The sequence below is a fragment of the Cucumis melo genome, chromosome 2 (assembly GCF_025177605.1).
Source record: "Cucumis melo cultivar AY chromosome 2, USDA_Cmelo_AY_1.0, whole genome shotgun sequence".
Classification (NCBI taxonomy): Eukaryota; Viridiplantae; Streptophyta; class Magnoliopsida; order Cucurbitales; family Cucurbitaceae; genus Cucumis; species Cucumis melo.
Genome location: NC_066858.1, coordinates 7,018,342 through 7,043,632, shown reverse-complemented (window position 1 = coordinate 7,043,632; position 25,291 = coordinate 7,018,342). Strand labels below are relative to the sequence as shown.

Below are 25,291 nucleotides of genomic sequence, written 5' to 3'. Positions count from 1 at the left end.
AAAATTGGGATAACATCGACTAAAAGTGAATACCTTCCACTAACATATATCACACTTGTGGGAATGTGTCTTCATCCAATCATAAAAGCTGACAAAAGAGGTGTTATTTTGAAATCAATTTAAAGTTCAAGTATACAAAAGTACTTCGGGAGAATTCAGAACATAACCCAAAAAAAAGTTTAGAAAATTAAATTTGGTCATCTATTTCTCTTTTTAATAAAAGTCAAATGGAATTAAATTAATGTCTAGGACAACATAATTATGCTAGGGAGTGAAAGTTAATCACTTTCCCATTTTGCCCCCCAATGAAATGGCATTTAACCCAATCACCCTCTGATCTCAGCTCTCTCTCCAGCCACCATTTTTGCTTTACTCTATTCCAAGTTTCCGATTCATCTCTCTCTCTCCCGCTGCCATTGCTTCTCTTCTCCAATTCCAATTGCAATTCCAATTCCATGGAATTGGAGTTGAATCATCCCTTTCTTTTCCTCGTTTTTTCCACATTGTTCTTTGTTTTCTTCCTCCGAAGCTTTCTCTAGCTCCACGACCTTTCACCATCTGATTGCTTGAGTTTTCCCACAGTTTCTCGATAATTGGGGTTTGTAGGAGGATTCAAGAAAAGTGTAGCAGCTGGATTTTGGATTCTTACTTGGGTCTACGTCTCGACAGTCTTCACTGTCTTAGTTTCCCTTCTTGCTTGACCGTTTAGTGCTTGCTTTCTAGAGAGTTTGGACGATTAGTGTACGTGGACTGACGGAGTGGCTGTTGTGATGATTGATTGATGGGGTCTTACCTTTAGTCCCTGTGTGTTGACTTGAGAGGTTTTGTTGGAGAGTGATCGTGTGACTGAACGGTGTTCGTGAATGGAAGGTTTTCGTTTTGAAAATGGATGAGCTGTTAGAGATTAGTGCTGAGAGTTAGGAATTGGTAACGAGGCGGCATTTTCTTGTCTGGAATGGATAGGATGGTTCAGGATCTTAGTAAGACTGGCGCTGTCGAGAGAGATGTCGAGCAGGTGCTTTTTTCACATCTTCAATCCTTTTATTATGTTTGTTTCTACGTAGTTATCTGTGTAATTCGAGTTTCAGGAAAATGCCTATATTTTTATGCTTAAACTGTGATGTTGAGCTAATTTTTTATGCTTATTTTTGCTCTCGGTTGTATCCTTAATCTTCTATTTCCTCGATTTTCCTCTCAGATGCTCACGTTAGTCACAATTTTCTTTCTTTTCTTTTTGGTTCTGCCTCGTGCTGCTGCTTTTGTTTTCCTCTCTCCTCTTTTGCCATCTCTTTGTCTAGTTCGATCAAGTGATATTCGCTTCAGAAATCAGCATGTGATAAAGGAATTTTGTTGGGTGTGTATATATATTTAGAAAGCACGAGAATTGGTTTATTCTAAAATTTTGCAAATTATTCTTTGAACTTTTATTTCAATTGGTGACGCTGCAAAGCCAAATCAAACATAGCTCAGTTAGTTAAAACACACATTTTCAACCAAATGGTTGGAGGTTTGAATCCCCATTCCCACATTTTGCTGGACTCAAAAAGTTGCTAATATTACAAAAAGTAGGTGGTTGAGATTGAGAAATATTATTTTACAATCTTAGCGTTCTTTTGGGCTATTGGAGGACCTTTTCTAATCCTTTGGTGGGTTCTTTTCCTGTTGTAGTTCATTCGCCAAAGAATCTTTAGTTTCTCTTTAAAAAATAAAAAGATTTTGTGTTATGTGAGAGAATGCTGAACACTTGCCAATGGCCACCGAATGAAGTAGAAATACTGAGGGAAGTTTACATGGAAGAGGAACAGATAATCTGGTTCAAGTATCAAAAGCCCTCAATTTTATAGTTTCAGGGAGATCATCTCAGATGATTGTAGAAAACTGTTAGAGGGTAGTATTATCGAAATGTTCATGTGGGTCGAAGTGAGGTCCATATCTCTCGTCTTTGATCTTTAATGGCACCTGCAGCTGCAAACAGCCCTAAGGTCATTGCAAACCATCCATCTAACAGGCATCTTAAGACAACTTTTCACCCTGGTGTTGAACACTCTATTGCTGGTGTGACTTTACCATCTTGTAGAAGATATTTTATAGCTTTTTGTATCCACCTGCAGGCCTAGCACGATCATAATCAGCAACATCAGTGGAGATCCATATAGTTGGTGAGCCATCTTCATAGCCAGATATTGTCCAGGACTCAATTCTCCCAAATCCTTCACACCTAACTCCCTTATTCTTCTCTTTATCAGTTGCGGGTGTTTTCAAAAGGCAAGATAATACGTGAAATAAAAAAACGTTTACTTCTAACATTTCAGCAGCCTGCGGCTTTCCATCCCAATCTTGAAATGTAAATTCAGTTAGTCTCCTATTTGGCCGAGAATCATCCTGCCCCCATTCTGTCAAGCTAACCACACTATCTCATCCTCCACTGCCACCTCCTTTTTGCATTCAGTAACATAAGATTTCTCTGGTAATGGAATAGTTTTGACCTTAAAATATGAGCAGGCACCAGCATTCTTTGGCATTTTTATAACACCAAGCTTGTTCACTGGTTTACAACCTATTTCTCTTCTGCTTCGGTTTTACTGCTTGCACATTTTTAGAGTCTGACTTCTTTAGATCGTTGGGTGCCTCTTTACTGACGGTGATACTGAAAACTACCTCTCCAGCCCCATCTGAACTGCACTTGGTTCTCCTCATCCTTTTTCCATTTATTGAAGTACATTGGCCCCATGATTCATTGACAATAGACTCTGTATTATAGCTATTCCTGTTAGGAAAAAGAAAAACAACAACTAGATATGCAGGAAATGGATTATAGAAATTAGAAGCTTGGGATGCTTGATCCCCAATGAGAAAAAAGCTACTTCTTTGCTCAGAGAGGGGTCACTATCGATTTGATCTTATTTGAGTTGTATGCTCTCCCTTCTTCATTGTGGAAGCCTTTTAAGTACTACATTGGTCATCCCGTTCTAACGAATGTGGGACAAAGACATCCCAAAGGCATCCCATACTACCTTGGTTCCTAACAAAATCTCCACTTGGGAAGAAACTTCATGGAGGGTGAAATTGCAGATTGGGCCACCTAATCCTCCCTTTTACAGCTCTTTAATGGTTCTGCCAGGGAGGATATATAGTGCTGAAATTTAGAAAGAGATGTCTCATTTCCATCTAAATCTTTGTCAAAGGTTCTTTCCTCCAATGATCAAAACTCATAAACAGGCTTTCAGCCAGTTCAGATTGGGCCACCTACTTCACATTTATTGGAAGTTAGTTGTACCCAATTTCAAGCTCAGCTCGTTCTATAAAGTCAGGTTCTAATTCCCCTCATCCTACGCAATTTAAGTATGCTGAGTTTTCTTTACCCAACTCAAAGGTGAAATTCTTAATGGTTTCCCCGAGCAGAACCCCTCTCTATCCCTCTAGAAAGGGGGGAGTCCTCTTTCGACTCTCCTTTCAGTGTCATTAGTGAGGAAATGGAGCATTTTGATAAGATAGCAGGGCTTGAGAGGCAAAGACACTTTGAGCCTCTAGAAACAGATCTTAATACCCTTTTCTAGTGTGATGGAGACTCAATTTTTGAAAAACAGATCTCTTCGACGCTTTTTTTTCTCCTCTCATATTGAAGATTTGGGCGTGTTAGTTATTATATTCGAATGGACTCCTCTTGAGAGAGTTGTCAAATTTTGCTTTGTATTTAGATTTATACGGCTGTTTTGCCTTGTAAAGGCTTTTTTTTCCGTTTGTTACTTTTCTGTTTGACTTTGTTTGTTTAGGTTGTCTTCTTTTTGTGGCTTAAATTTTCAATTTAGATTATATTCTCCCCTAGTTCTTTAGCTCTTAGTACAATACTGTAGTACTTTGAGCTTAAGTCCCATATATTATCATTAATAAATTGGCTTGTCTCTATTTAAAAAAAAAACATAAACAGGCTTTCAGCATCTTGTATGGTCAGGATGCCATCCAAAAAAAGTTTTAGGTTTTATTATTTGGGAGCTCAATCACACTTGCCTTAACACTTTTGACCTGCTACAAATAAGATTCCTTTGGGTTTATTTATTTCCTAGTCACTGCCCCATGCATTGCCCCAATACCGAAAATGCAAATTCACCTTTTAGCAGCTCTGCCATTGCTACAAAATTGAAGAAGGCAATGATGATTACCTATACTAGCATTACCTAATTTCAATCTTCCTTTTGAAATCGAAACTGATGCTTATGGTTTTGGGATTGAGCCATATTTATTCAGGCAAAAAGACCTATTGCTTATTTCAGCAGTACATTGTCATTAAGGGATCGAGCCAAACCAGTTTATGAGAGAGAACTGATGGTTGTTGTGTTGGCTGTGCAGAGGTGGAGACCATATTTACTTGGAAGAAAATTTGTGGTGAAAACTGATCAACATTCTTTGAAGTTTTTACTAGAGCAACGTGTGATTCAACCAGATTCAACCACAACATCAGAAGTGGATAGCCAAGCTGTTGGGCTACACCTTTAAAGTGATTTACAAACCGGGATTGGAAAATAAAGCTGCTGACGCTTTATCTAGAATGCCAAAGACAGTGCATTTGAATCACTTGACAGCACCGGCTTTAATAGATCTCTCTATCATTAAGGAGGAAGTTATGAATGACCCTCGACTGAGTGAAATTATTACTGAATTAGAGAAAGATGAAGGAAGTGTTTCAGAGTTCACAGTGCACAAAGGCAGGTTGGTTATATCCAAGACCTCAACATTACTACCTACCATTCTGCACACGTATCATGTTTCGGTGTTTGGAGGGCATTCAGGATTTTTGAGAACGTACAAAAGATTGATGGGAGAGTTATATTTCGAAGGCATGAAACAGGCTGTTAAAAAAAAAAATACTGTGATGAGTGCTTAATTTGTCAATGCAACAAAACCTTAGCATTGTCTCCAGCAGGCTTATTGATGCCATTGGAGATTCCGGAGGCTGTGTGGAGGGATATCTATGGACTTCATTGAAGGACTGCCAAAGGCTGCAGGATTTGTGGTAATTTTAGTAGTGGCGGATAGATTGAGCAAATATGCAGACTTCCTAGCATTAAAACATCCATACACTGCTAAATCGGTTGCTGAAGTGTTCATTAAAGAAGTGGTCAAACTACATGGATGATATCCTAAATCCATTGTTTCAGATAAGGACAAGGTTTTCCTTAGTAATTTTTGGCGAGAGATGTTCCGTTTATCTGGCACCAAACTGACTAGAAGTTCAACATATCACCCTCAATCTGATGGGCAGACCGAAGTTGTAAATCGAAGTGTAGAGGCATTCCTATGTTGCTTTTGTGGAGAGAAGCCTAAGGAGTGGATCACTTGGCTACATTGGGCCGAGTATTGGTATAATACCACGTACCAGAGTTCAATTGGAATTACCCCATTTCAGGCCGTTTATGGGCACTCACCACCTCCATTGATCTCTTATGAGGAAGCTGAAACCTCTAACTCTACCCTGGATCAGCATCTTAAAGAAAGGGATGTGGCATTAGGAGCATTAAAAGAACATCTTAAAATGGCTAAGGAGAAAATGAAGAAATATGCTGACTCAAAAAGAAGAGATGTAGAGTTCCAGGTTGGTGATTTAGTGTTTTTGAAAATTTGTCCGTATAGACAAGTGTCTTTGAGAAAGAGGAGGAATGAGAAGCTGTCACCGAAGTATTTTGGCCTTATAAGGTGATAGGAAGGATCGGGCAAGTAGCAAACAAGCTGGAACTACCCCCATCAGCCACCATTCACTCTGTATTTCATGTTTCTCAATTAATGAAGGTGATTGGAGAACATCAGGAGGTACACCAATTGACTCCTTATATTTCTGAAAGTCATGAATGGGTAGCCATACCCGAAGAAGTGTTTGGATATCGAAAAAATCCTACGACAGGCGTGTGGGAAGTTTCGATAAGTTGGAAAGGATTATTTCCCCTTGAAGCCACGTGGGAAATCTGTGATGACTTTCAACAGCAATTCCCTGAGTTTCACCTTGAGGACAAGATGGTTCTAGAGGAGGAGAGTAATGTTAGACCTCCAATATTTTACAATATAGTAGGAGAAATAAGAGAGAAAAAGCACGTGAGATGGGGAGTGTGAATAATAACACTGGCCCCGCAGTTAGTTAGGAATAAGAAGGTGGTTATATAGTTGAGGAGAGGACTGTGGGGTGGGGGGGGGGGGGAAATTTCATTTTGGAAGTTGGACTGAGGATTGACAGAGAGAATTTTACTTTTATTGTTCTTCTTCTTGTTACTGTAGTTTTCCAACCAGAATGATGTTTCATCAATCTGATAGTGTACTGAGTTCCCTTTTACCAATTGAATAAAGAACAATCTATTGGTGTTCTATCAATAATTCATGGTCATACAGCTCTGAGCTAATCAAGATCAAAGCTTCCTGATGGTGTTCCCTCCCAAAAGCTATTGCGGGCTATTCTTTCCTAGACATTTCCAACAATTGGGTTTTTTTTGGTAAATTTGTGTTTTGTTCCTTTATCTTGTGTACATTTTTGCTTTCTATTATCTCTTTTCAGTCACCTTGTTAGCCTGTTTTTACTCTTATCTTGTACTCATTTCTTAATTAATGAGAAATGTTGTTTCCTTTATAAGATATAGATTTTCCACATCATTGCTAAAGCTCATTTCTGTCCTTGATTAATCTAAATCTGGTTTCCCTTTTATAAAATTTCTATGCAGACTAGCAAACAAGAATTTTGTGATATATTCCCCTTGCTTTATGATAATGTTTTGACTTAAAGTTAATTCTGTAATGATGCTAAGTACAGTATTTTTGCCTCTATATTATTCTTAAAGGCTATTACTGCTTTGAAGAAAGGAGCCTACTTGCTCAAGTATGGAAGAAGGGGGAAGCCAAAGTTTTGTCCTTTCCGACTTTCCAATGTGAGTACAGTCTTGTTTCTCCAGATGAAAAAGGAATACGAAAGCATACTAGTGTGTAATGTTTAAGTGCATAACTCTACAACTACTTGTATTTGTATTATCTTTTATTTCATTTAATTATGACATGTTTGAGAGTGATTCTAAAATGATTAAAATTACTCTTGTCATTTTTAAAATCAGTTGAAAAGTTCTTTTAATCATTCCAAAATTCAAATCAATTTTAAATAGTATGGAATTCTGTTTGAAAGCGTAAAATTGAACATTGAATTGATTTTGAGTAGGTGAGTTTCATAGTGATTTTAAACATGACAAATTGAATTTAATCATTTCAAAATCACTCCCAAACATGTCCCTGGCAGTAAACCTATGGATTTCTCTTGAGGCGTAATTTTTTAAAACCTATTTTGTGGATATATCCATGATCTGAATCAAAGTGGTCAAATATTGAGTTGGTGTTGCCAAGTCTGTAGCTTGCAGAGTTCATTTATTGATGTTCATAAATAGGGTTAAGGACTTTAGATCCATCAGCCTTGTTATAATCGTGTATCATAGCTAAGGTGTTGGCTAGTAAATTGAAGAAGGTTCTCTTTTGGACGATCTTTCTTAGGGTCAGTTCATTGCAGGAAGATTTTCTTGACCAGACCCTTAAACTAATGAGGCTATTGGAGATTATTGAAGAGGGAGTCATCATTAAGACTGACTCTTAGAGGACATATAACCATATGGACTAGAACTTTCTTGACCCTGCAAAGAAAGACTTTGGGTATACATGGAGATATTGGATTTGGAGTTGCATCAAAGTGGTCAAATATTCCATTTTATCGTAAATGGAAGGCCTAGGAGTAGGATTGAGCTTTGGGAGACCTTGGAATGGGGTATATTTTGGATTTCATGCATCACTATTTTTCATAAGTATGTTGCTGATTCATATAATTCCAAGCAGTAATGCATATAATTTAAATTTTTTTAATAATGTAATTGTAATCTCTTTTCATTGTGTGATTGTGGTTTAATTGGTGGATACTGAATTAGCCATCGTTCAGAATTTTACTTGCACTCCCATTGCAAAGATTCTAAGCAACGTCTTTTGGTTTCAGGATGAGTCTATTTTGATATGGTTCTCGGGGAAAGAGGAGAAGCACCTTAAGCTAAGCCACGTCTCTAGAATTATTTCTGGGCAACGGACTGTAAGTCATCAATTCAAAATAATTATTATTTGTTAGTCTGCAATTTTAACTAGCTGTTATTTTTAGTATCCAATTCAAACTAATCATCATTTGCTAGTATCAAGAATAATTACCATTTGCTGGTCTACAAGTGTAAATTGGATGTTTCCTATGATATTGCTTAATGGTCCAATAGTAAACATTAATGCAATTGTATGTGAGTGAAGAAGGTAATATATCATTACTACCGTGTTTAATATTTTCTTTAAAATCTTTCTGAACTTCTATTATTTGGATATTATATAAATTGGTTATAGTTACAACTTTTCTGTTTCTGTTTTATGGTTAAAAAGGTTCACGATGGCAAATGACTAATGAGTTGTCATTTTCATTTCATTTTCTTGCTTTTTTTCCCTCCTTCCCTTAGATAAGAAACACACGATGAGATTTTTCTCATACTTTGTCAATATCCTTATTTAGATACGAAAGAAATTTGAAGATTCTTTTTTCTTTTTTAAGACAACCTTCCTAACTCTACAATATTTGGATGTCAAAAAAATTCGTAAGAAATTAAATCCTAGGTAGGTGATCACTTGGACTGAACCCTTGATCTCTTTGACCATTTACTAAGACTATGACTCCTTTTTACTACTAGGCCTAATCCATAATGGTTTAAAGATTCTTTTTCTCAACAATCTTCTAATATTTTGACAATCCCATTCTGTAGCTATTAAATGTTGGCCATCCTAGCTTCCGGATTAAAGGTGTTCCCCAACACTTTTGTCCAAAATCAATCAGTATAATTTTCTAGTAGACAAACTTTCGACTCCATTTGAACTTCTAATGGTGGGCAAGTTGGAACTCTACGAAGCTTAATTTATTTTTGTAAACAAGAAATGAAAATAGACTATTAGACTAATGGTCAAGAGATACAAACTCCAAAAAGAGTGAAATACAAGAAGAAACGAAGAAGGAAAATTACATGGGATATAAAAGCATTCCAATTCAAACAAATATCTTACAAACGAAAACTATTAGAAGTGTATTGGAAAGAGAATACCACGAGGGAGCTTTAGGATGAGTGGAATCAAACTGATCTATCTTAAATCAACTTTTGTCTTTAAAAATCCTCGGATATCTCTCCAACCACAATTTTGGTTTTGACTGCATTGATCTATAATAAATGAGGCCTTGAAATTAGAGAGGATGAAGTTTGATTTTGAGAAAGTTTACAGAGGATGTTCCATGATAAATCTCTTGATTGGAAGGATCGCTTTGAAACTGTGCATCAAAATGCCTCCTCATGGTGTTTGACCTCAAAGATCTTCAGCAGCTACAGCATTCAAGAGCTCAACTTAAATTGGAGCCCCTTCATTTCTCCAGCCTGATTATTCCTCAATGTGTTTTCTGTTCTGTTTTCTTTGTCTTGTGTAATCTTTTTAACTTTCCTCCTTTGTTTCTCTTTCTTCTCCTACTATTCATCTTGTAAGCTCTTGTATAACTCTCTTGTAAATTGAGCTTTTTGCTTCATCATAGATATTAATAAAGCTACTTGTTTCCGTTTCCAAGAAAGAGAGATTATGGAGTAGCATTTTCTTTTTGAAAAGGAAACAAACTCATGCATTAATAAAAATAGGAGCAATAGCTCACATTACAAGAGGGTTATACAATGAGCAAATGCTATGACAATAGAACGAGAAGGATTAGTAGTTGCACTCGAGCATTTCAACTAGGTTGACACCCCATAGCACCCTTATCATATCCAAACAAAGGAAGACCAACCTAAGTAATTAAAAATCAAAAGGATACACGCAACGAATACAAACCAAGCAACACATATGATCAATCCGGCTTAAACATAGCCACTACAACCCAAAATAATCTGAAAAAGTCTGAGAACAATACAAATGGATACCGAAAACAGGAAGAAGGGGACAGCCATCATAAGGGCCATCTAAAACCAGAGTCCAGAATTAGAGCTTCAGTCAACGGGGAAAGATGAAATCCTTCCAATTTAGCAAAAATCTTGTAGAGAGAAACCTGTGAATTGTTTACTGAGCAAGAACCATGAGGAGGCATTCAGCCGAATCAATTCGAATCTGTCCTTCCAGGAGGAAGATTTATTATGGAAGACCCGTTGGTTTCTCTTATCTCTCGAACCATATTTCTGCCAAGATTACCTTTACTGCATTACTCCATAACAAGGATATTGATTCATCCAGAAGTGGCTCAATAAGAAGCTGTCTGACATTATTTTTACATTCTTTATCAAAGGACAGCTGAGATCAAAGATGTGAAAAAGATTGTTCCATCACTTAGAAGCATACTCACAATCAAATAAAATATGCTGAAGGTCCTCTTGAGATTTGAGACATAAAGGACAAATATGGGGCGATAAGTAACGGGTGGGTAGTTTCTTTTGCAATACTGAGAAGCAGTTAAAGTTATCAAAAATCATAACCCATAAAGTTATATTCACCCTCCTGGGGCTCTTGGATTTCCAAAAGGATCCATTGGGGAGGCGGGAGCTAAATGTTTTGAATGTGACTTTACTGAAAATTCCCCATGATGTTCCAAAGACCAGCTTCTTTTATCCTCCACATTGGTTGGTCTTCTTGCGTCTAAGGATTCAAGCAGACTTTGAAAGTCAGAAATTTCCTCCTCTTTTGTCTAAAAATAATGGACCAAGAGGAGGAGGAGTCCCAATAATCTGCAACCGATCCTTTGGGAAGTAGGGCTATTCTATAAAGGCGTGGGAATCTGATCTGCAAAGCAATGTTGTCCATCCATGGATCCAACCAGAAAAGGATTGTCTCCCTTTCCCACCTTAAAAACTGCCAATGTTTCCGCTTTACACCACTGCCTAGAGATGCTTATCCAGCCTGGTTGAGAGTTCAAGGATAGAGAATTTTCAATCATTTGACAGCACTACTTGTCTAACAGCCAACTGTTACAAAAACGAAAGGACCAAGCTATTCAAAACCCCTTGACATGGAAGGCATACTGTTCTTAAGAAAATCCCAATCGTTTGAAAGAAAACTGATCTTAATGTTTTCATCAACAACAACTCTAATTGTAATCTATAAATATCCACGGGATTAGTAAAATCACTAAAGAACAGATTGTGATTAACAATTTTAGGAAAGTCAAGTGATTCAACATCTCCAAAGTTGAGAAAGAAATTGCCTCTGATTTCGTTCTTTAGTTCTATTGTAGCCGGAAGGAAACCACATAAATTTTTCCGGACTCGAATTCTACCTTTTGAGCAATCGGTAAGATCTAGAGTATCTAAAGCAATACATTCCAATCCTCCACAGTTACTTCCAATGACTTCTAGAGTCTCTTCTCCATGAGTCTAATGCAAGATTTTTGATGGACAGCCACCCCCAAAACCTTTGATTAAAGTCGGCCTATTATACTTTGCTACATCCCATTTTTCAAACAACAGGTGAAATCACAAGGAAATCACAAGTAACTCTGTTTTTGGATCTCTCAGCAGCTATTTTTGTATTGCCTCTATTTTAGCATTTTCTTAGTCTTAGCCCTGTGTACTTTTGCTGGACTTATTTATGTTTTATCTATTACATCTTTTGTTTTGGTCAGTTTTATAATTGGGATATGAAGTTTTGGTGCTAAAGGGGTGTCAACCTAGTTGAGATGCTTGAATGCATCTTCTGATCCCTAGCTTTTCGTTCTTTAGGCTTCTTTATTACTCTCAATATATATACCTCTTGTACTTTGAGATTTTATTACTAATAAAGAAGATTGTCTCATTTAAAAAAAAAACTGGTGAAATCTCCCATAGTCTTGGCATTTTTCCAAGGCCTGAATACATCGCCTACCCTGTATCAACTTAATAATTGCTTTATCCACAAATAGAAGGTTTATGATGACTTTCACCTGAAAACGATCTTCTAGTAACTGGGAAATTTGAATCCATTCATCAAAAATAAATAATCTACTAATGATCCATAAGTCGTTAAAATCCTCCTGAATAACGTTGTTGCTTTCTCGGACCCATTGCTTTTGTAACTTAGGAGTTCCTGAAGGGTGGGACAGGGGCTGACTGATGAAGTCTTCCTTAGGCTGCATACTCTCTTTTTAGAAGTTTTGCACTTGGGGATTTCTCAAAACTGATATGTTCACTTTCTCTGCATAGCTTGGTCCTGAATGGGTAAAGATCGTTTTCTGGTTTGCATGTGTAATAGAGACTGTTTGAAGAGAAGAGTGCCACTGTTCGTATCCATGAGTCAATAAGAAACTTTTCAACATCCACAAGAAAGAGACCCAGCCTTGTTTTTCCACCCCTGAATGTACGTGTACAAAAGATTGGTTCCCTAAAGAATTCCAAGCAGCACATCTGGCCACCCATCCAGAGGGGACTCTGAGTTTTCTGAGCGTTGTGGAGCCTTTTGCATCGCTACCATCTTTGAGGAAGAAGCAACATACCTCATCTTGAACCAACTCCGACAATGCAGTAATAAGCCATCGTAGTTAATTCAGACTTGAAGAATTCTGTGTCAATCAACATCTTCAATATTGAAAATCCCTTGCTTGAACCAGATATATTAGAGTGACTCAGCAATTTTACAGCTTTTCATTTCAATGTGGCCGCCGGTGGGAGGAGGTTACTGGAAGGATAAAGCAGTTGAGAAGAGGAAGGGTAGGAGAAGAGGAGAGAGGAGAGAGGGGAAAGAGAGCCTACCTTTTTTTCTTACCAATGTTATGGAGTAGCATTCATAAACGTTTTTTGGAATTACACCACCCACACTGTCAACCTAGATAGGATGGTTTTTTTGTAATGACTGGTTGAGAGGAGGGGACATCTTGTTTCTTTGCCCTTTAGGTTGTTTCCCTTTTCACGGAATGCATTTTCTGTTGTTTCTAATAAATAATAATAATAAGCACTATGAAGCTTCTAATAAATAATAATAATATAATAAGCATTATGAAGTGTCTATATTAGCGACTGACCACCTAATACTTTATACCATATTTCTGAGGTTACTGGCAAGAAATAAGTTTTATTCCTGACATGTACTAATTAATTGTGGTTCTAATTTTTTCAGCCTATCTTTCAAAGATATCCGCGGCCTGAGAAGGAATGCCAATCATTTTCTCTAATATATAATGAGAGGTCACTTGATTTGGTTAGCCTTTCTTTCACTTATTTATAATAATAATACTGAACTTTTTCTTCTGTTGATGCTCTTTGGCGTTCTATAAGAGAGAGCTGGTATATGAGTAACTCTGTGGTGTTCTTATTTGTGATTTACTAGATATGCAAGGATAAAGATGAAACTGAAGTTTGGTTTAGTGGCTTAAAAGCATTAATCTCACGTATCCATAATCGAAAGTGGAGAACTGAATCACGGAGTGATGGGATGCTGTCTGAAGTAAATAGTCCTCGAACATTTACCCAAAGAAGTTCTCCCCTGCATTCCCCATTTAGCAGCAATGACAGCATGCAAAAGGTATATTAGTTCTTTAGTATTCCAGTTTTTCACAGCATTTTTCAATTCAAATTAAAGTAACATATCATTACATAAATTTTCAGGAAGGTGGAGAGCATATTAGACTTCACAGTCCCTATGGAAGTCCTCCAAAATATGGTCTGGATAAGGCATTATCAGATGTAATGTTGTATAACGTTCCTCCTAAAGGTTTCTTCCACTCAGATTCTGCAAGTGGTTCAGTTCATTCTTTGTCATCTGGAGGTTCAGATAGCATGCATGGACACATGAAAGCAGTTCCAATGGATGCTTTTAGGGTTAGTCTATCTAGTGCTGTCAGCTCCTCAAGCCAAGGTTCAGGAAATGATGATTGTGATGCCTTGGGGGATGTTTTTATCTGGGGGGAAGGAACTGGTGAAGGTGTCCTTGGTGGTGGAACTCGTCGAGTTGGAAGTTCTTTTGATAGCAAAATCGATTCTTTGCTGCCAAAAGCCTTGGAGTCTGTAGTAGTACTTGATGTACAAAACATTGCCTGTGGTAATCGGCATGCTGCCTTGGTGACCAAACAAGGTGAAGTTTTCTCCTGGGGCGAAGAATACGGAGGCAGGCTTGGGCATGGAGGAGATTCTGATACTCATCATCCAAAGCTTATCGATGCCCTGAGTAATTTAAACATTGAGCTAGTAGCTTGTGGTGAATATCATACGTGTGCTGTAACACTTTCGGGTGATTTGTATACATGGGGTGATGGCACCTATAATTCTGGCCTTCTTGGGCATGGAAAAGATGTAAGTCACTGGGTTCCAAAACGAGTAACTGGTCCCTTACAGGGCCTACACGTATCGTCTATCTCATGTGGACCTTGGCATACAGCACTGGTGACATCTGCTGGAAAATTATTTACATTTGGTGATGGCACATTCGGTGTTCTTGGTCATGGAGATCGAGACAGCATTTCAATACCTAGAGAAGTGGAGTCTCTCAAAGGTCTACGTACTGTCCGAGCTGCTTGTGGTGTTTGGCATACAGCTGCAGTTGTAGAAGTTATAATTGGAAATCCAAATTCGAATAACAACTCTTCAGGGAAGCTGTTTACATGGGGGGATGGGGATAAAGGTCGGCTAGGGCATGGTGACAAAGAGGCGAGGCTTGTGCCTACTTGTGTTGCTGCTCTTGTTGACCCAAACTTTTGTCAAGTTGCTTGTGGACATAGTTTAACTGTAGCACTTACAAACTCTGGCCATGTCTACACTATGGGAAGCCCTGTTTATGGTCAGCTAGGGAATCCTCAGGCAGATGGAAAGCTCCCAGCACGGGTTGAAGGAAAACTCTCAAAAAGCTTTGTGGAGGAACTAGCCTGTGGTGCTTACCATGTTGCTGTTTTAACTTCTAGAACTGAGGTTTACACATGGGGCAAGGGGGCAAATGGTCGTTTAGGTCATGGCAGCACTGATGATAGAAATACTCCGACATTAGTTGAGGCTCTTAAAGATAAGCAAGTTAAAAGTATTGCTTGTGGCACCAATTTTACTGCTGCTATTTGCCTTCATAAGTGGGTTTCAGGTGTTGATCAATCCATGTGTTCTGGTTGCCGTCTACCATTCAACTTTAAAAGGAAACGCCACAACTGTTATAATTGTGGTCTTGTGTTTTGTCATTCTTGCAGCAGTAAAAAGTCTCTCAAGGCTTCAATGGCACCAAACCCCAACAAAGCTTATCGTGTTTGTGATAATTGCTATCATAAACTAAAAAAATTTATTGAAATGGACGCTTCTTCCCAGTCTTCATTGAGCAGAAGAGGGAGCATTAATCAGGGATCAATGGAACCCGTGAACAAAAATGATAAGTTGGACTTGAAATCTCATTCTCAACTTGCTAGGCTTCCTTCTGTTGAATCATTCAAGCAGGTGGAAAGTCGGTTTTCAAAGAAAAACAAGAAACTAGAATTTAGCAGCAGGAGGGTCTCACCAATTCCTAGTGGAGGCTCTCAGCGGGGATCTCTTAATATCTCTAAGTCTTTTAACCCCGTCTTTGGATCTTCAAAGAAGTTCTTTGCTGCATCTCTTCCTGGATCAAGAATTGTTTCACGAGCTACATCTCCAATATCTAGGCGTCCTAGCCCTCCACGTTCAACTACTCCTACTCCTACTCTTGGAGGACTTACCTCTCCAAGGATTGCTGTGAACGATGCCAAAAGCACAAACAACAGACTTAGCCAGGAGGTTATTAGATTAAGGGCTCAGGTATCTTATTTTCTTCTTGCTCTTAGTCCCTTATTGGCATTTATGTGATTTGATTAGTTAAAACTGCAATGATGTTTTGGAAGTGGCAGTATATTTTTCTTGTGTTGATTTGTGTAGAGATTTATCACTTGTACGTGTAAGTTATTTTATGTCGTCATGTCTGTCCTTTTCTTAGCATAACTTTTCCTTGAAGCTTTTCTTGTTCTAATTTGTTTAGCAAATGCTTAGCAATATCCATCAGAAAATGCTGGAATGTAGAGTCAGGTCTGGGTTTGATCTTTGAAAGGGCTTTTCTCAAATGAGAGAACCAGTTGAATGGTCTTCCCTTTCTTTAAGGTGCTCCTACCCCAAAGATCAAACCCATTCCTTGTGCCCTTGACACCACCTATTATTATGAGACTTTAAAGAAGGGATGGTCTAGATTTCTCTTCCCCAGGGATTGTGTTAACTTTCCCCAATGGATGTTAGATTTCTTTTTGTTGTTTTTTTTATTTCCTCTGTTAAACAGTAAAAAAGAGAATACAAGGTTTACGCGGAAAACCATAGAACAGGGAGAAAAAAATCACGATAGAGTCTCTTTTATTATTTTCACACACAATGCAAGTTACTAAAAAAGACAATTTTATAGGCTCTAGCAAGCTCTAATACGAAAACGGAAATAAACTTGGGGAAAAGTAAAATACTAAAATATCAAAGGATTGTACTTTTGTATTCTTGGCTTTACATGTATCACTATCATACGTGGTAAAGCCAGTATGGTAGCCTTCTGCAAGAGGTTTATTCTTAGTTTTGTTTGGTTATGATGAGAACGCCATGACGTGTCAACCTAGTTGAGATATCTGGGTGTGTTTATTGATGCTGAAATTCCTTTTTCTCATTGTATAAACCTCTTGTACTATGAGTTTTTGTCTCATTTATTATTAATAAAAGAGATTTTTTCCCTTCAAAAAAAAAAAAAAAAAAACTAAAATACCCTCATGGCTATAAACTATCAACAAAGCCTCTACATACTATCATACTAATCAAACTGAGCTTCAAAACCTGGAGGGGGACTCATAAACTTCTTCTAATTCACCATTTAGAAGTTTTTCTTTTTTTTCATCAAGTTGGTGCTGAGGCCAGTTTTTATTAATTGCAACAGAAAGGACCTAGATCATGTTTAACTTCGCTATAGGGAGAAAGTCTCAGAATAATCTATCCCATAAATTTGAGTAAACTCTTTCGCTACAAGTCTTGCATTGTACTTGTCTAAAGTTCCATCTGATTTATCCTTTATAGTGAACACCCACTTTTTGTTTTATGCCTTTTGGAAGAGCACAAAGATCCCACATATCATTTCTTGCAAGAGCTTCCATTTCTTCCATGACGACAATCTTCCACTAAGGAATTTCCATAGCCATATGTATGTTTTTCGGTATTGTTATTGTATCAAGGCTGACAATGAACACCTTGAAGTCAGAAGACAGATTATCGTAAGATGGAAAACTATACATGGGGTACTTGGTGCCGGACCTGGTGTCCTTTCTTAATGCAATGGGCACCCAAGAGAGATATCATAATCTCCTGATTTTGCTGATTCCTCATCTGTAATGAGTTTTTTATTACCTTTTCTGGCTTGAGGAAGAGTCTCACCTGCTTGTGTTTCTGTCGAAATTTCATCATTGCTTGCAACCCCGTTATTCTCTGGAGTTAACAGATTATTCGTGTCATTCTCAACCAAATTAGCAATATCATTCTCAATGCTCAAGTTAGTATTATCATGGCTAGTAGTACCTCGAGCTTGTGTTAGTTCAGATCTATGGACTGTAGTCAGTAGAGTAATAGGGGACACCATTTCCTTTATGAGATTTTTCCTGTAGTAAATTATCCAAGGGACTTGTTCAATGGGTAGAATGGTGTCATGGGCACTCAAGATGAGTTCAGGAAGGTTAGTTGTATTATGGACACTCAGCACGGGTTCAGGAAGCTTCGAGGTGTCATTGGCACTTAAGATGTGTTTAGGAAGGTCATTAGGGACCGAAGATGTGGACCAGTTAGTCTCTTCACTTGTACTCTCCCCCTGAAGATGACTAACGGGGAAGAAAGGTTGATCCTCAAGAAATGTTACATCCATGGAGATGAAGTATTTTCGAGAAGAAGAAGGGTGTAAACGTTTAGGGCTACCCTAAGAAAAATGATTTGTTGCTGAAAACTTGTATGTAAATTAGTTAATTGTTGTTGTACCATTACCAGAGATAAACCAACCGAACTTTGATGTTCATAACTAGGCGACACATGACGAGGAAGACCTGGTTGCTGCGACAAGCTTGTAGTTACGGCAGGGAATTTACCTATGTGGTAGGCAGATGACTCGCGAATCTCAATTTCATGGTGTATATTTCAGCTAAGGTTGCCATCAGAGGGTTGTGGCGGCGCTAGAATTGGATAGATATGCAAGATTGAAGATAACGATTGATGGTTGCTTAGACAGCAGCAGAAAAACCCGTGGCGGTGAAGCTGTGACTAAAGCAAGATGGTGCAGAACTAAGGTTATCTTGCACCGATTGGTTTTCACCAATGGCTGCTAGGGTTTCGCGACCATGCTTTGATACCATGTTAAATGGTAGAGAGAACACAAGGCTACGTGGAAATACCTAAAACAGGGATAAATAACCACGACAGAGTCTCTTTTATTTTTTTCACACAATGGAAGTTGCAAGAGAAGACAGTTTTATAGGTTCTAGGAAGCTCTAATAAAAGGAAATAAGCTTAGGGAAAAAACACTAAAATACCCTTGGAGCTACAAACTATAAACAAAGCCCCTTATTTCGAACACCTCCAATGCTACGGGATGGAAGTAGTCATTTTGTTGGATTCTTGAATATGTTTCAACCTCATAGTGGGTATAGGACTCAATCACTGATTCTCTTGAATTAACCTTTCTTGATCATGTTTTATTAGCAAAAGAGTAATTTCGAGTCTTGAACGTTCTTCTTGGGTTGTAAAAATCCATTCTCGATGATTCTTTAATTCATGCAACTCCCAACAATCTTTACGTTCTTTCTTGAAAAATGGGTTTGATTGTATTGTTGGGCCTTTTTTCTATATTGTCGTCTTCTTATTTCATTTCAAACTGCCTTAGAAACGTCATCAAAGTCACTAGAATCAAATTTCTAATGTGGATAATAATAGGTTCTTTGAGAAAATCAGACATGGGCAAAACTAGTATGTTGGAACAATTCTCCTAAATCACTTGAGTTAGAATTCCAACGTTGTTTTTGGAAATACAATTGATTTTCTTGCTTGTACAAACCCTTATATTTTTCTTGAACATCTTTCATCAGTAATTGTCGAGGAATAATCCTCCTAGAATCAAGATTGTGAATCTTTTATTAGAATGATAATAATTATTTCATATAAGAGGGGAAGACTTCTGTTTATAGACTTTTATCACAAGTGTGGGTCAAAATGGAATTAATTTAGAATATTAACTAATTATCCAATTAACCTCTATTCTTCTTAAATCTGGATATCCTAGGTCAAAAGAGTAGCAATAAGATTAAAAATATTGCTAGGAGAACGCAAGGATCAGTCAAAAGGCCCCAAGGTCCCAACTGAAGCAGCCAAAAATTCACTGAATACACAAAGAAGAAGAAAGTTGCATATAAGGCATTTGTCATTGGAGTCAGATTAGATGAATTAGTAGTGCCAAGACTTAGCTCGCAAAGAAAAATTTAAATTTTCCTAGGGTAATGATCAGACCAAATAACTGAATAAAGATCTTTCAAAACTGGATTGGGAGTGCCTATCAAACCATCCACGAGAGACCTAACAAAAAAACTCAAAGACGAATGCAAAAGCTAGAACAGATTAACGAACCTTGAATGAAGTCAAGAAATGACAAAGATTACCCCATTCAGCTGTCTCCAACTCCTTAAAATTATAACAAAGAAGTCCCAAGCATATGAATCTGCAACCCACACGTTAACCGAGTGCTGCAGTGCATTAGGATGTAGAGCAAGATGAAAAAGTTGAGGGAAAACATTGGAAAGAACACCAAAAGTGAGCCGAGAGTCTTTTTGGAAGGAAAAGAAAGATTCCATTACCAAGACATCAATGTCCATGAAGTGTCATCAAATGAATGGTCCGACAAATAAAGCGTCAAGTGGACTTACAAGCGACATGATGAGTAGGGGTAGGCCAGCTGCTCCCGTTACTAAATTCGTAGTATTTGGCATCAAAAAGCATTCTCCAAACTCCAAAGAACTCTCTTCATGAAGAAATCTCCAAATAGTACATCCTGATGCTTTTAAGATCATCGACTTGATGACAACTTATCTAGGATATCCTATGGCCTATGCGGTTTTGTGTGTGTTAAAGAAAAATTAGGATTTATGATTATTATTTTTTTCCTTTTACGTATTTTGCTTTAGTAGGTTTCTTTGAGGTCTATTTATTTTCCTACATAAAACGTCATTATGTAGTATGTACTATGAATTATTATTTTTAATAATATATAAAATTAACATGGTATTAGAGCTTAGGGTTTTGTCTCATTGAACCCTAGCAGTCACATCCTTCAATCTCTGCCTTCGTTGATCAGTTATTGATGGAGGCAGACTCCTCGCTTGCTTGTTGTAGCAAGTGACTTGTTCTGCCTACCCTTGCTCTAGTTCACATGCGCTTCAATCCATGTGTTGAGCTTTCATATTGCACATCAATCCATCCTTCGCTGAAAAAATTTGCACCTGTCTCAAATCCGTTCTTGTTCGTGCACAGCAACCAAAGTTCGCCATTCTCCATGTATTCTGCCTAGCTCCGTCTTTTCCGTTCCTATACGTGCCGCTTCAGATCAGATTCGCTGCTGCTACAGACTGTTTGAATCATGTTCGTGCTCCCTATTTCGTGAAGATTGTGCAACATTTGGTTCAGTCATTAAGGCCGGTTCATAGAAGTTTTGGTTCAGCTTTGGTTCAACCAGTTTTGTCCGGTGTTTAGTCAAGCCGATTCAGTTCACTTCAGTAAACTAGTTTGAGTACAACAACAGTTCTTTGTAGGTTTTGTTATAAATCTTTATATGAGGATCTATGTTTCTATACCAAAAGTTCTTGGTTCCATTCTTCTGGGATTGTGTTTCTAGTCTAGAAGTTCTTGTTTTCGGTCTTCATGGGTTTTTGGTTCTATCCTAGATTTGTTGATTTGATTTGAAACGTTTTCTTCACAAACTCAAGTTGTTTGTGATTCTACCCCTTGTGTTTGGAGGAATATGTTCAAGAAAAATTAGGATTTATTATTATTTTCCTTTTATGTATTTTCCATTTATGTATTTTTCTTCCGTAGGTTTCTTTGAGGGTCTATTTATTTGCCTACATAAAAGGTCATTATATAATGAATTATTATATATAAAATTAACCGTATGTAAAATGAGTCAGTGGGAGGTTTTCTTGTAGGATAAAATTGAGGTGCACATTAATTGGCTTTAACGCTTTTAAGATCATGGACTTTATGACAATTATCGTTATTGTTGTTTTTAATTTTATTATTAAATGACAAGAAAACTAAAATTTATTCGCAGATTGTTTCTTCTTATTATTGTTTCTTTCTTTAACAAAGTGTTTTGTACAAATTTGTGCATGAATGGTTTACAGTAGAGGAGTATACCCGTAATCTTCTTATAGTGCTGTGTTGTCTCTGGCATATGATTTTTACATTTTCTATAGGAAACTGTTTATTTATCACTCTTCTACTTCTTTGTCCGGTTAAACCAATAGTATGATCTAAAAAATCATTACGGGAAGTAATAGGCTAAATAATATTGTATTAGAGACTTAAGTTCGCTCAACCAAATATTCTCAGGTTGAAAACCTTACACGCAAGGCACAACTTCAAGAAGTTGAGCTAGAAAGAACAAGTAAACAGTTGAAGGAAGCAATATCAATAGCAAGTGAGGAGGCTGCAAGATGCAATGCTGCCAAGGAAGTGATCAAGTCACTAACTGCGCAAGTAAGTTGATCTTTTTTTATGAGCTATTTTAATACTTCATGATTTCCACTATTTGACTACATAAATGACCAAATGAGTATTATATTTGTCGAACTCAATAAATCTAAAAACATAGTTGCGTACCAAGCAAGCTCTTATATTATGTAAATTAATCTACCTACAACAGAAATACATTATCGATGATTCTAAAACCAATGATTTCCAGAACCAAGATAGAAAAAGAAAGAGAATACATGATTTGAACTCCGAAGTAATTGAATTATTAAAGTGCATCCTGGTCATGATTGCTTACATATAAAACATATTTTGGTTTCCGTTTTCCTGAGGATAAATTTCAGGTACTGTATTTAAAAACTTTTAATTGATAATTAGAGAACTATAAGCTGTCGAGCTTGTTTTTCATTCTCTTTTCCATTTCTTTTTATACTTTTGACGTTTGTGTCTCGGTCATAAAATTTTCAGCTGGTTTCCCATCCATTTTCATTTATCATCTTTTTCAGTTCGTTTGGTGCAACTTTAATCATAATATGTAAGTTATTCTTGCTTGTGTTGTGTTATATTCCAACAAAGCATTTATCTCGATGAGCTACGTTACTCTAAATTAAAAGTATTTCTGGAACAAGTTGCTCCATTGTCTTCAGGATATGTGATGCATTTCATTCTTATTCCCTTAATGTTATCTGAGAATTCAATGGAAATGTCAGTGAATACTGATTTTTTTTTTTTGCAATCGGATCCTGAACAGCTGAAGGAAATGGCTGAAAGGCTGCCAGTTGGAGCTGCTCGTAACATTAAATCAACTCTTGCCTCTTTCAGCTCCGGTCCACCCTTCAATCATTTAATCAACACTTTTATAGACCAATTAAATGGTCAAGAAACATCCTTAGAGACAGACTCAAACGGTTCAAGTGTTCAGTTGCTTTCTAATGGATCAAGCACTGCAAATAACCAGTCTTCAACTCTAAGCAAATCGAGTCAATTGGATTCAGCAAAGAATGGAAAAATCAAAGAAACTGAATCTCGCCAAGAAGCAGAATGGGTTGAGCAAGATGAGCCTGGTGTGTATATTACACTCACCTCACAACCAGGAGGTGCCAAGGATCTTAAGCGAGTTCGTTTCAGGTAAGCATGTTTTACCCCAATTTTATATCCTGTTCCCTATAAAACACTGCTTGAGGTGTCCATGGTGGGAGACCTGCTGGTTGAAACTCTGGATGACTAAGTACTTTTTGTTCGCCCCGCCATCATTTCTTGGTTGTGAAGACTTGCAGGTTGTTTGATAATTAAGAACAGATTCCAAATTATTCTTACAAATAAAAAAGAAGATTATTAAGCCTCATTTAGTAACCATTTGGTTTTTGGTTTTTGAAAAATTTAAATCTATTTTTTTTCTATTTTTTATCATGGCTTTCATCTTTCTTGAGGAAAATAGTTGAATTTTTAGCCAAATTCCAAATTTCAAAACCATATTTTTAAAAATTGCTTTTTCTAGTTTTCAAAACTTGGCTTAATTTTTTAAAATGGTAGAAGGTGAATAACAAAGCAAAGAAACTTAGAGGTGAAATTCGTGTTTATAGACTTAACTTTAAACCAACGTTTGCCAACGTTATCCAAAATGGGTGGTCAACTAACTCTACTTAAAATTAAAGAGCTAAATACAAAATTATTTTCAAACAAGACCTGCAATTTATTGGGAGGAGTATTTTTCTTTTGATAAAGTCTGCTTATGGTATCATATCATCATCGTACCAATTGCAGTTTAGAGGTTGTTGATGTCATAGCAACTGCAAATTCTGTTTCAATTATCCAACTCTATGTGATTCATAATTCGGAAGTTTTTGTAATTAGCGTCTCTCAGAGGGGGTTAAACTTTTCCACTGCCCTTGGGTTGTCATTTGTTTTGCCTAAAAAATGTGGAGTATCAAGTAACAAGTGTATGCTCCTGCAACATTATCTCTTTCTCATTTCAAATTAATGGTCGATATTTTAAGGTCATACTCGGAGTGTCAAACTTTTTTAGATGTAGTAGTGAGTTGAGAACACCTTGATTTTACATTTCATTTCTTTCGATTTTTTTGTTCGTACATTCAATCATGCAAGCAATCGATTACTTCATGTTCTTTTTTCCATACAAAAATTTCTCTGAATTTTACATGACCGATTCATGTTTGATGCAGTCGAAAGCGGTTCACAGAGAAACAAGCAGAGCACTGGTGGGCAGAGAACCGTGCACGAGTTTACGAACGATACAATGTACGTGTGATGGACAAGTCTAGTATAGGCATCGGAAGTGAAGAGTTGACTCATTGACTTGTGCAAACAGCCACAGAAATCAAATCATTCTGTATATGGAAAACAAGAAGGTTTGTTCAATTTCCAAGCTCTACTTAACAACTGGGTCATATTGACCATTGAGATTTAGATTGGAACTATTAGAGGGAAAATAGATGAATTTGATGAATTGTATTCGAATGTTGATTTCATATTTCTTTCAGGTTTAGTTTTTTTTTTTTTTTTTTTTTTTTTTTTTTTTTTTTTTAATTATTATTATTATTATTATTTCCTTTTTCCATTCTTCCCCTGTATGGCTGTGTGGGGGTTATGAGAAATGTAAATACTACTAGTTGCTGTCTTGATAAAATCAGTTGCAGTATAAATTCTAAAAGCATCTTCCTCTCCTGCCCTCTCTTTTTCTAGTCGATTACTTGCATTTATTCCTTTTTCAAACATATAATTATTTGTTGAAGTTCTTTGTTTAGGTTTAGGTAGAATTGTTCTTTCGAGAATGATTTTGTTTTTAGTTTTTCTATTTTAAAAAATTATGTCTATTTACCCGTTTCTTGAAAACTCATTAATGCTTGGCTAAGAAAACTTTTTTTTTTTCAGAGTTTTAAAAAAGGTTTTCTAAGTATAGAAAAAATGAACCAAACTATTTACAGCGTGCTTTAGGTACCAACTGATTTTTTTTAAATGATCCTCTCGCTCTATAGAAAAGATCTATCTTTAAAAGCAAAAAGATAGATATTCTAGTGCCTCATTAGAAGGTCTTTTGTTTTTTTGTTTTTTTTGGCTCATATGGAACGAGCATAGCGATCGTACCTTTGAAGATAAGGAATTTGATTTCACCCAGATTTTGCACCTTTTGTATACATCACATACTTGGTGCATTATTACTATCTTACTACTTATTACAAAATGACAGTTTTACGTAACCTTTCATGATCCCAAGAGCTCTTTTGTTATTTCAATCGATCAATGAAATTTACCGTATGTTTATCATAAAAAAAAGTTATTAACAAAAATTTTATATGTTTCTTACCATTCAAATAAACTCTGGTAGAAGTCTATCAACGTCTATTAGTGATAAAAATTTATACAAATCCAGCAATGATAGAGATTTATCAGATAAAAGATGTCTATCATTGATAGAAGTTAAATAATTGAAAGGAAGGAAGGGGCGCCAACACACATGTACTAAAGGTATCATCTCTTCCTCTTCAGACTAAGTATATTTAAATTTAATATAAAAACCTTATGTATCT

General features: G+C 36.8%; 1 protein-coding gene across 1 annotated transcript; it reads left to right on the top strand.

The window, feature by feature from the left end:
* Window positions 1-337: 337 nt before the first annotated feature.
* Window positions 338-24,428, top strand: LOC103491987 (PH, RCC1 and FYVE domains-containing protein 1). The gene is made up of 9 exons (XM_008452134.3): window positions 338-1,015; window positions 6,819-6,905; window positions 8,003-8,092; window positions 13,141-13,221; window positions 13,351-13,545; window positions 13,629-15,767; window positions 21,603-21,749; window positions 22,495-22,871; window positions 23,927-24,428. The coding sequence occupies exons 1-9, from the start codon at window positions 956-958 to the stop codon at window positions 24,057-24,059; spliced, it is 3,309 nt and encodes a 1,102-aa protein (XP_008450356.2). The 5' UTR covers window positions 338-955; the 3' UTR covers window positions 24,060-24,428.
* Window positions 24,429-25,291: the final 863 nt, after the last annotated feature.

Excerpts from the sequence above, each read along its gene's own strand:
- LOC103491987 (XM_008452134.3), top strand. The coding sequence starts at position 956 with ATGGATAGGATGGTTCAGGATCTTAGTAAGACTGGCGCTGTCGAGAGA. Across the intron at positions 1,016-6,818 it reads TCGAGAGAGATGTCGAGCAG|GCTATTACTGCTTTGAAGAA; the intron begins GTGCTTTTTTCA and ends TTATTCTTAAAG. Across the intron at positions 6,906-8,002 it reads GTCCTTTCCGACTTTCCAAT|GATGAGTCTATTTTGATATG; the intron begins GTGAGTACAGTC and ends TTTTGGTTTCAG.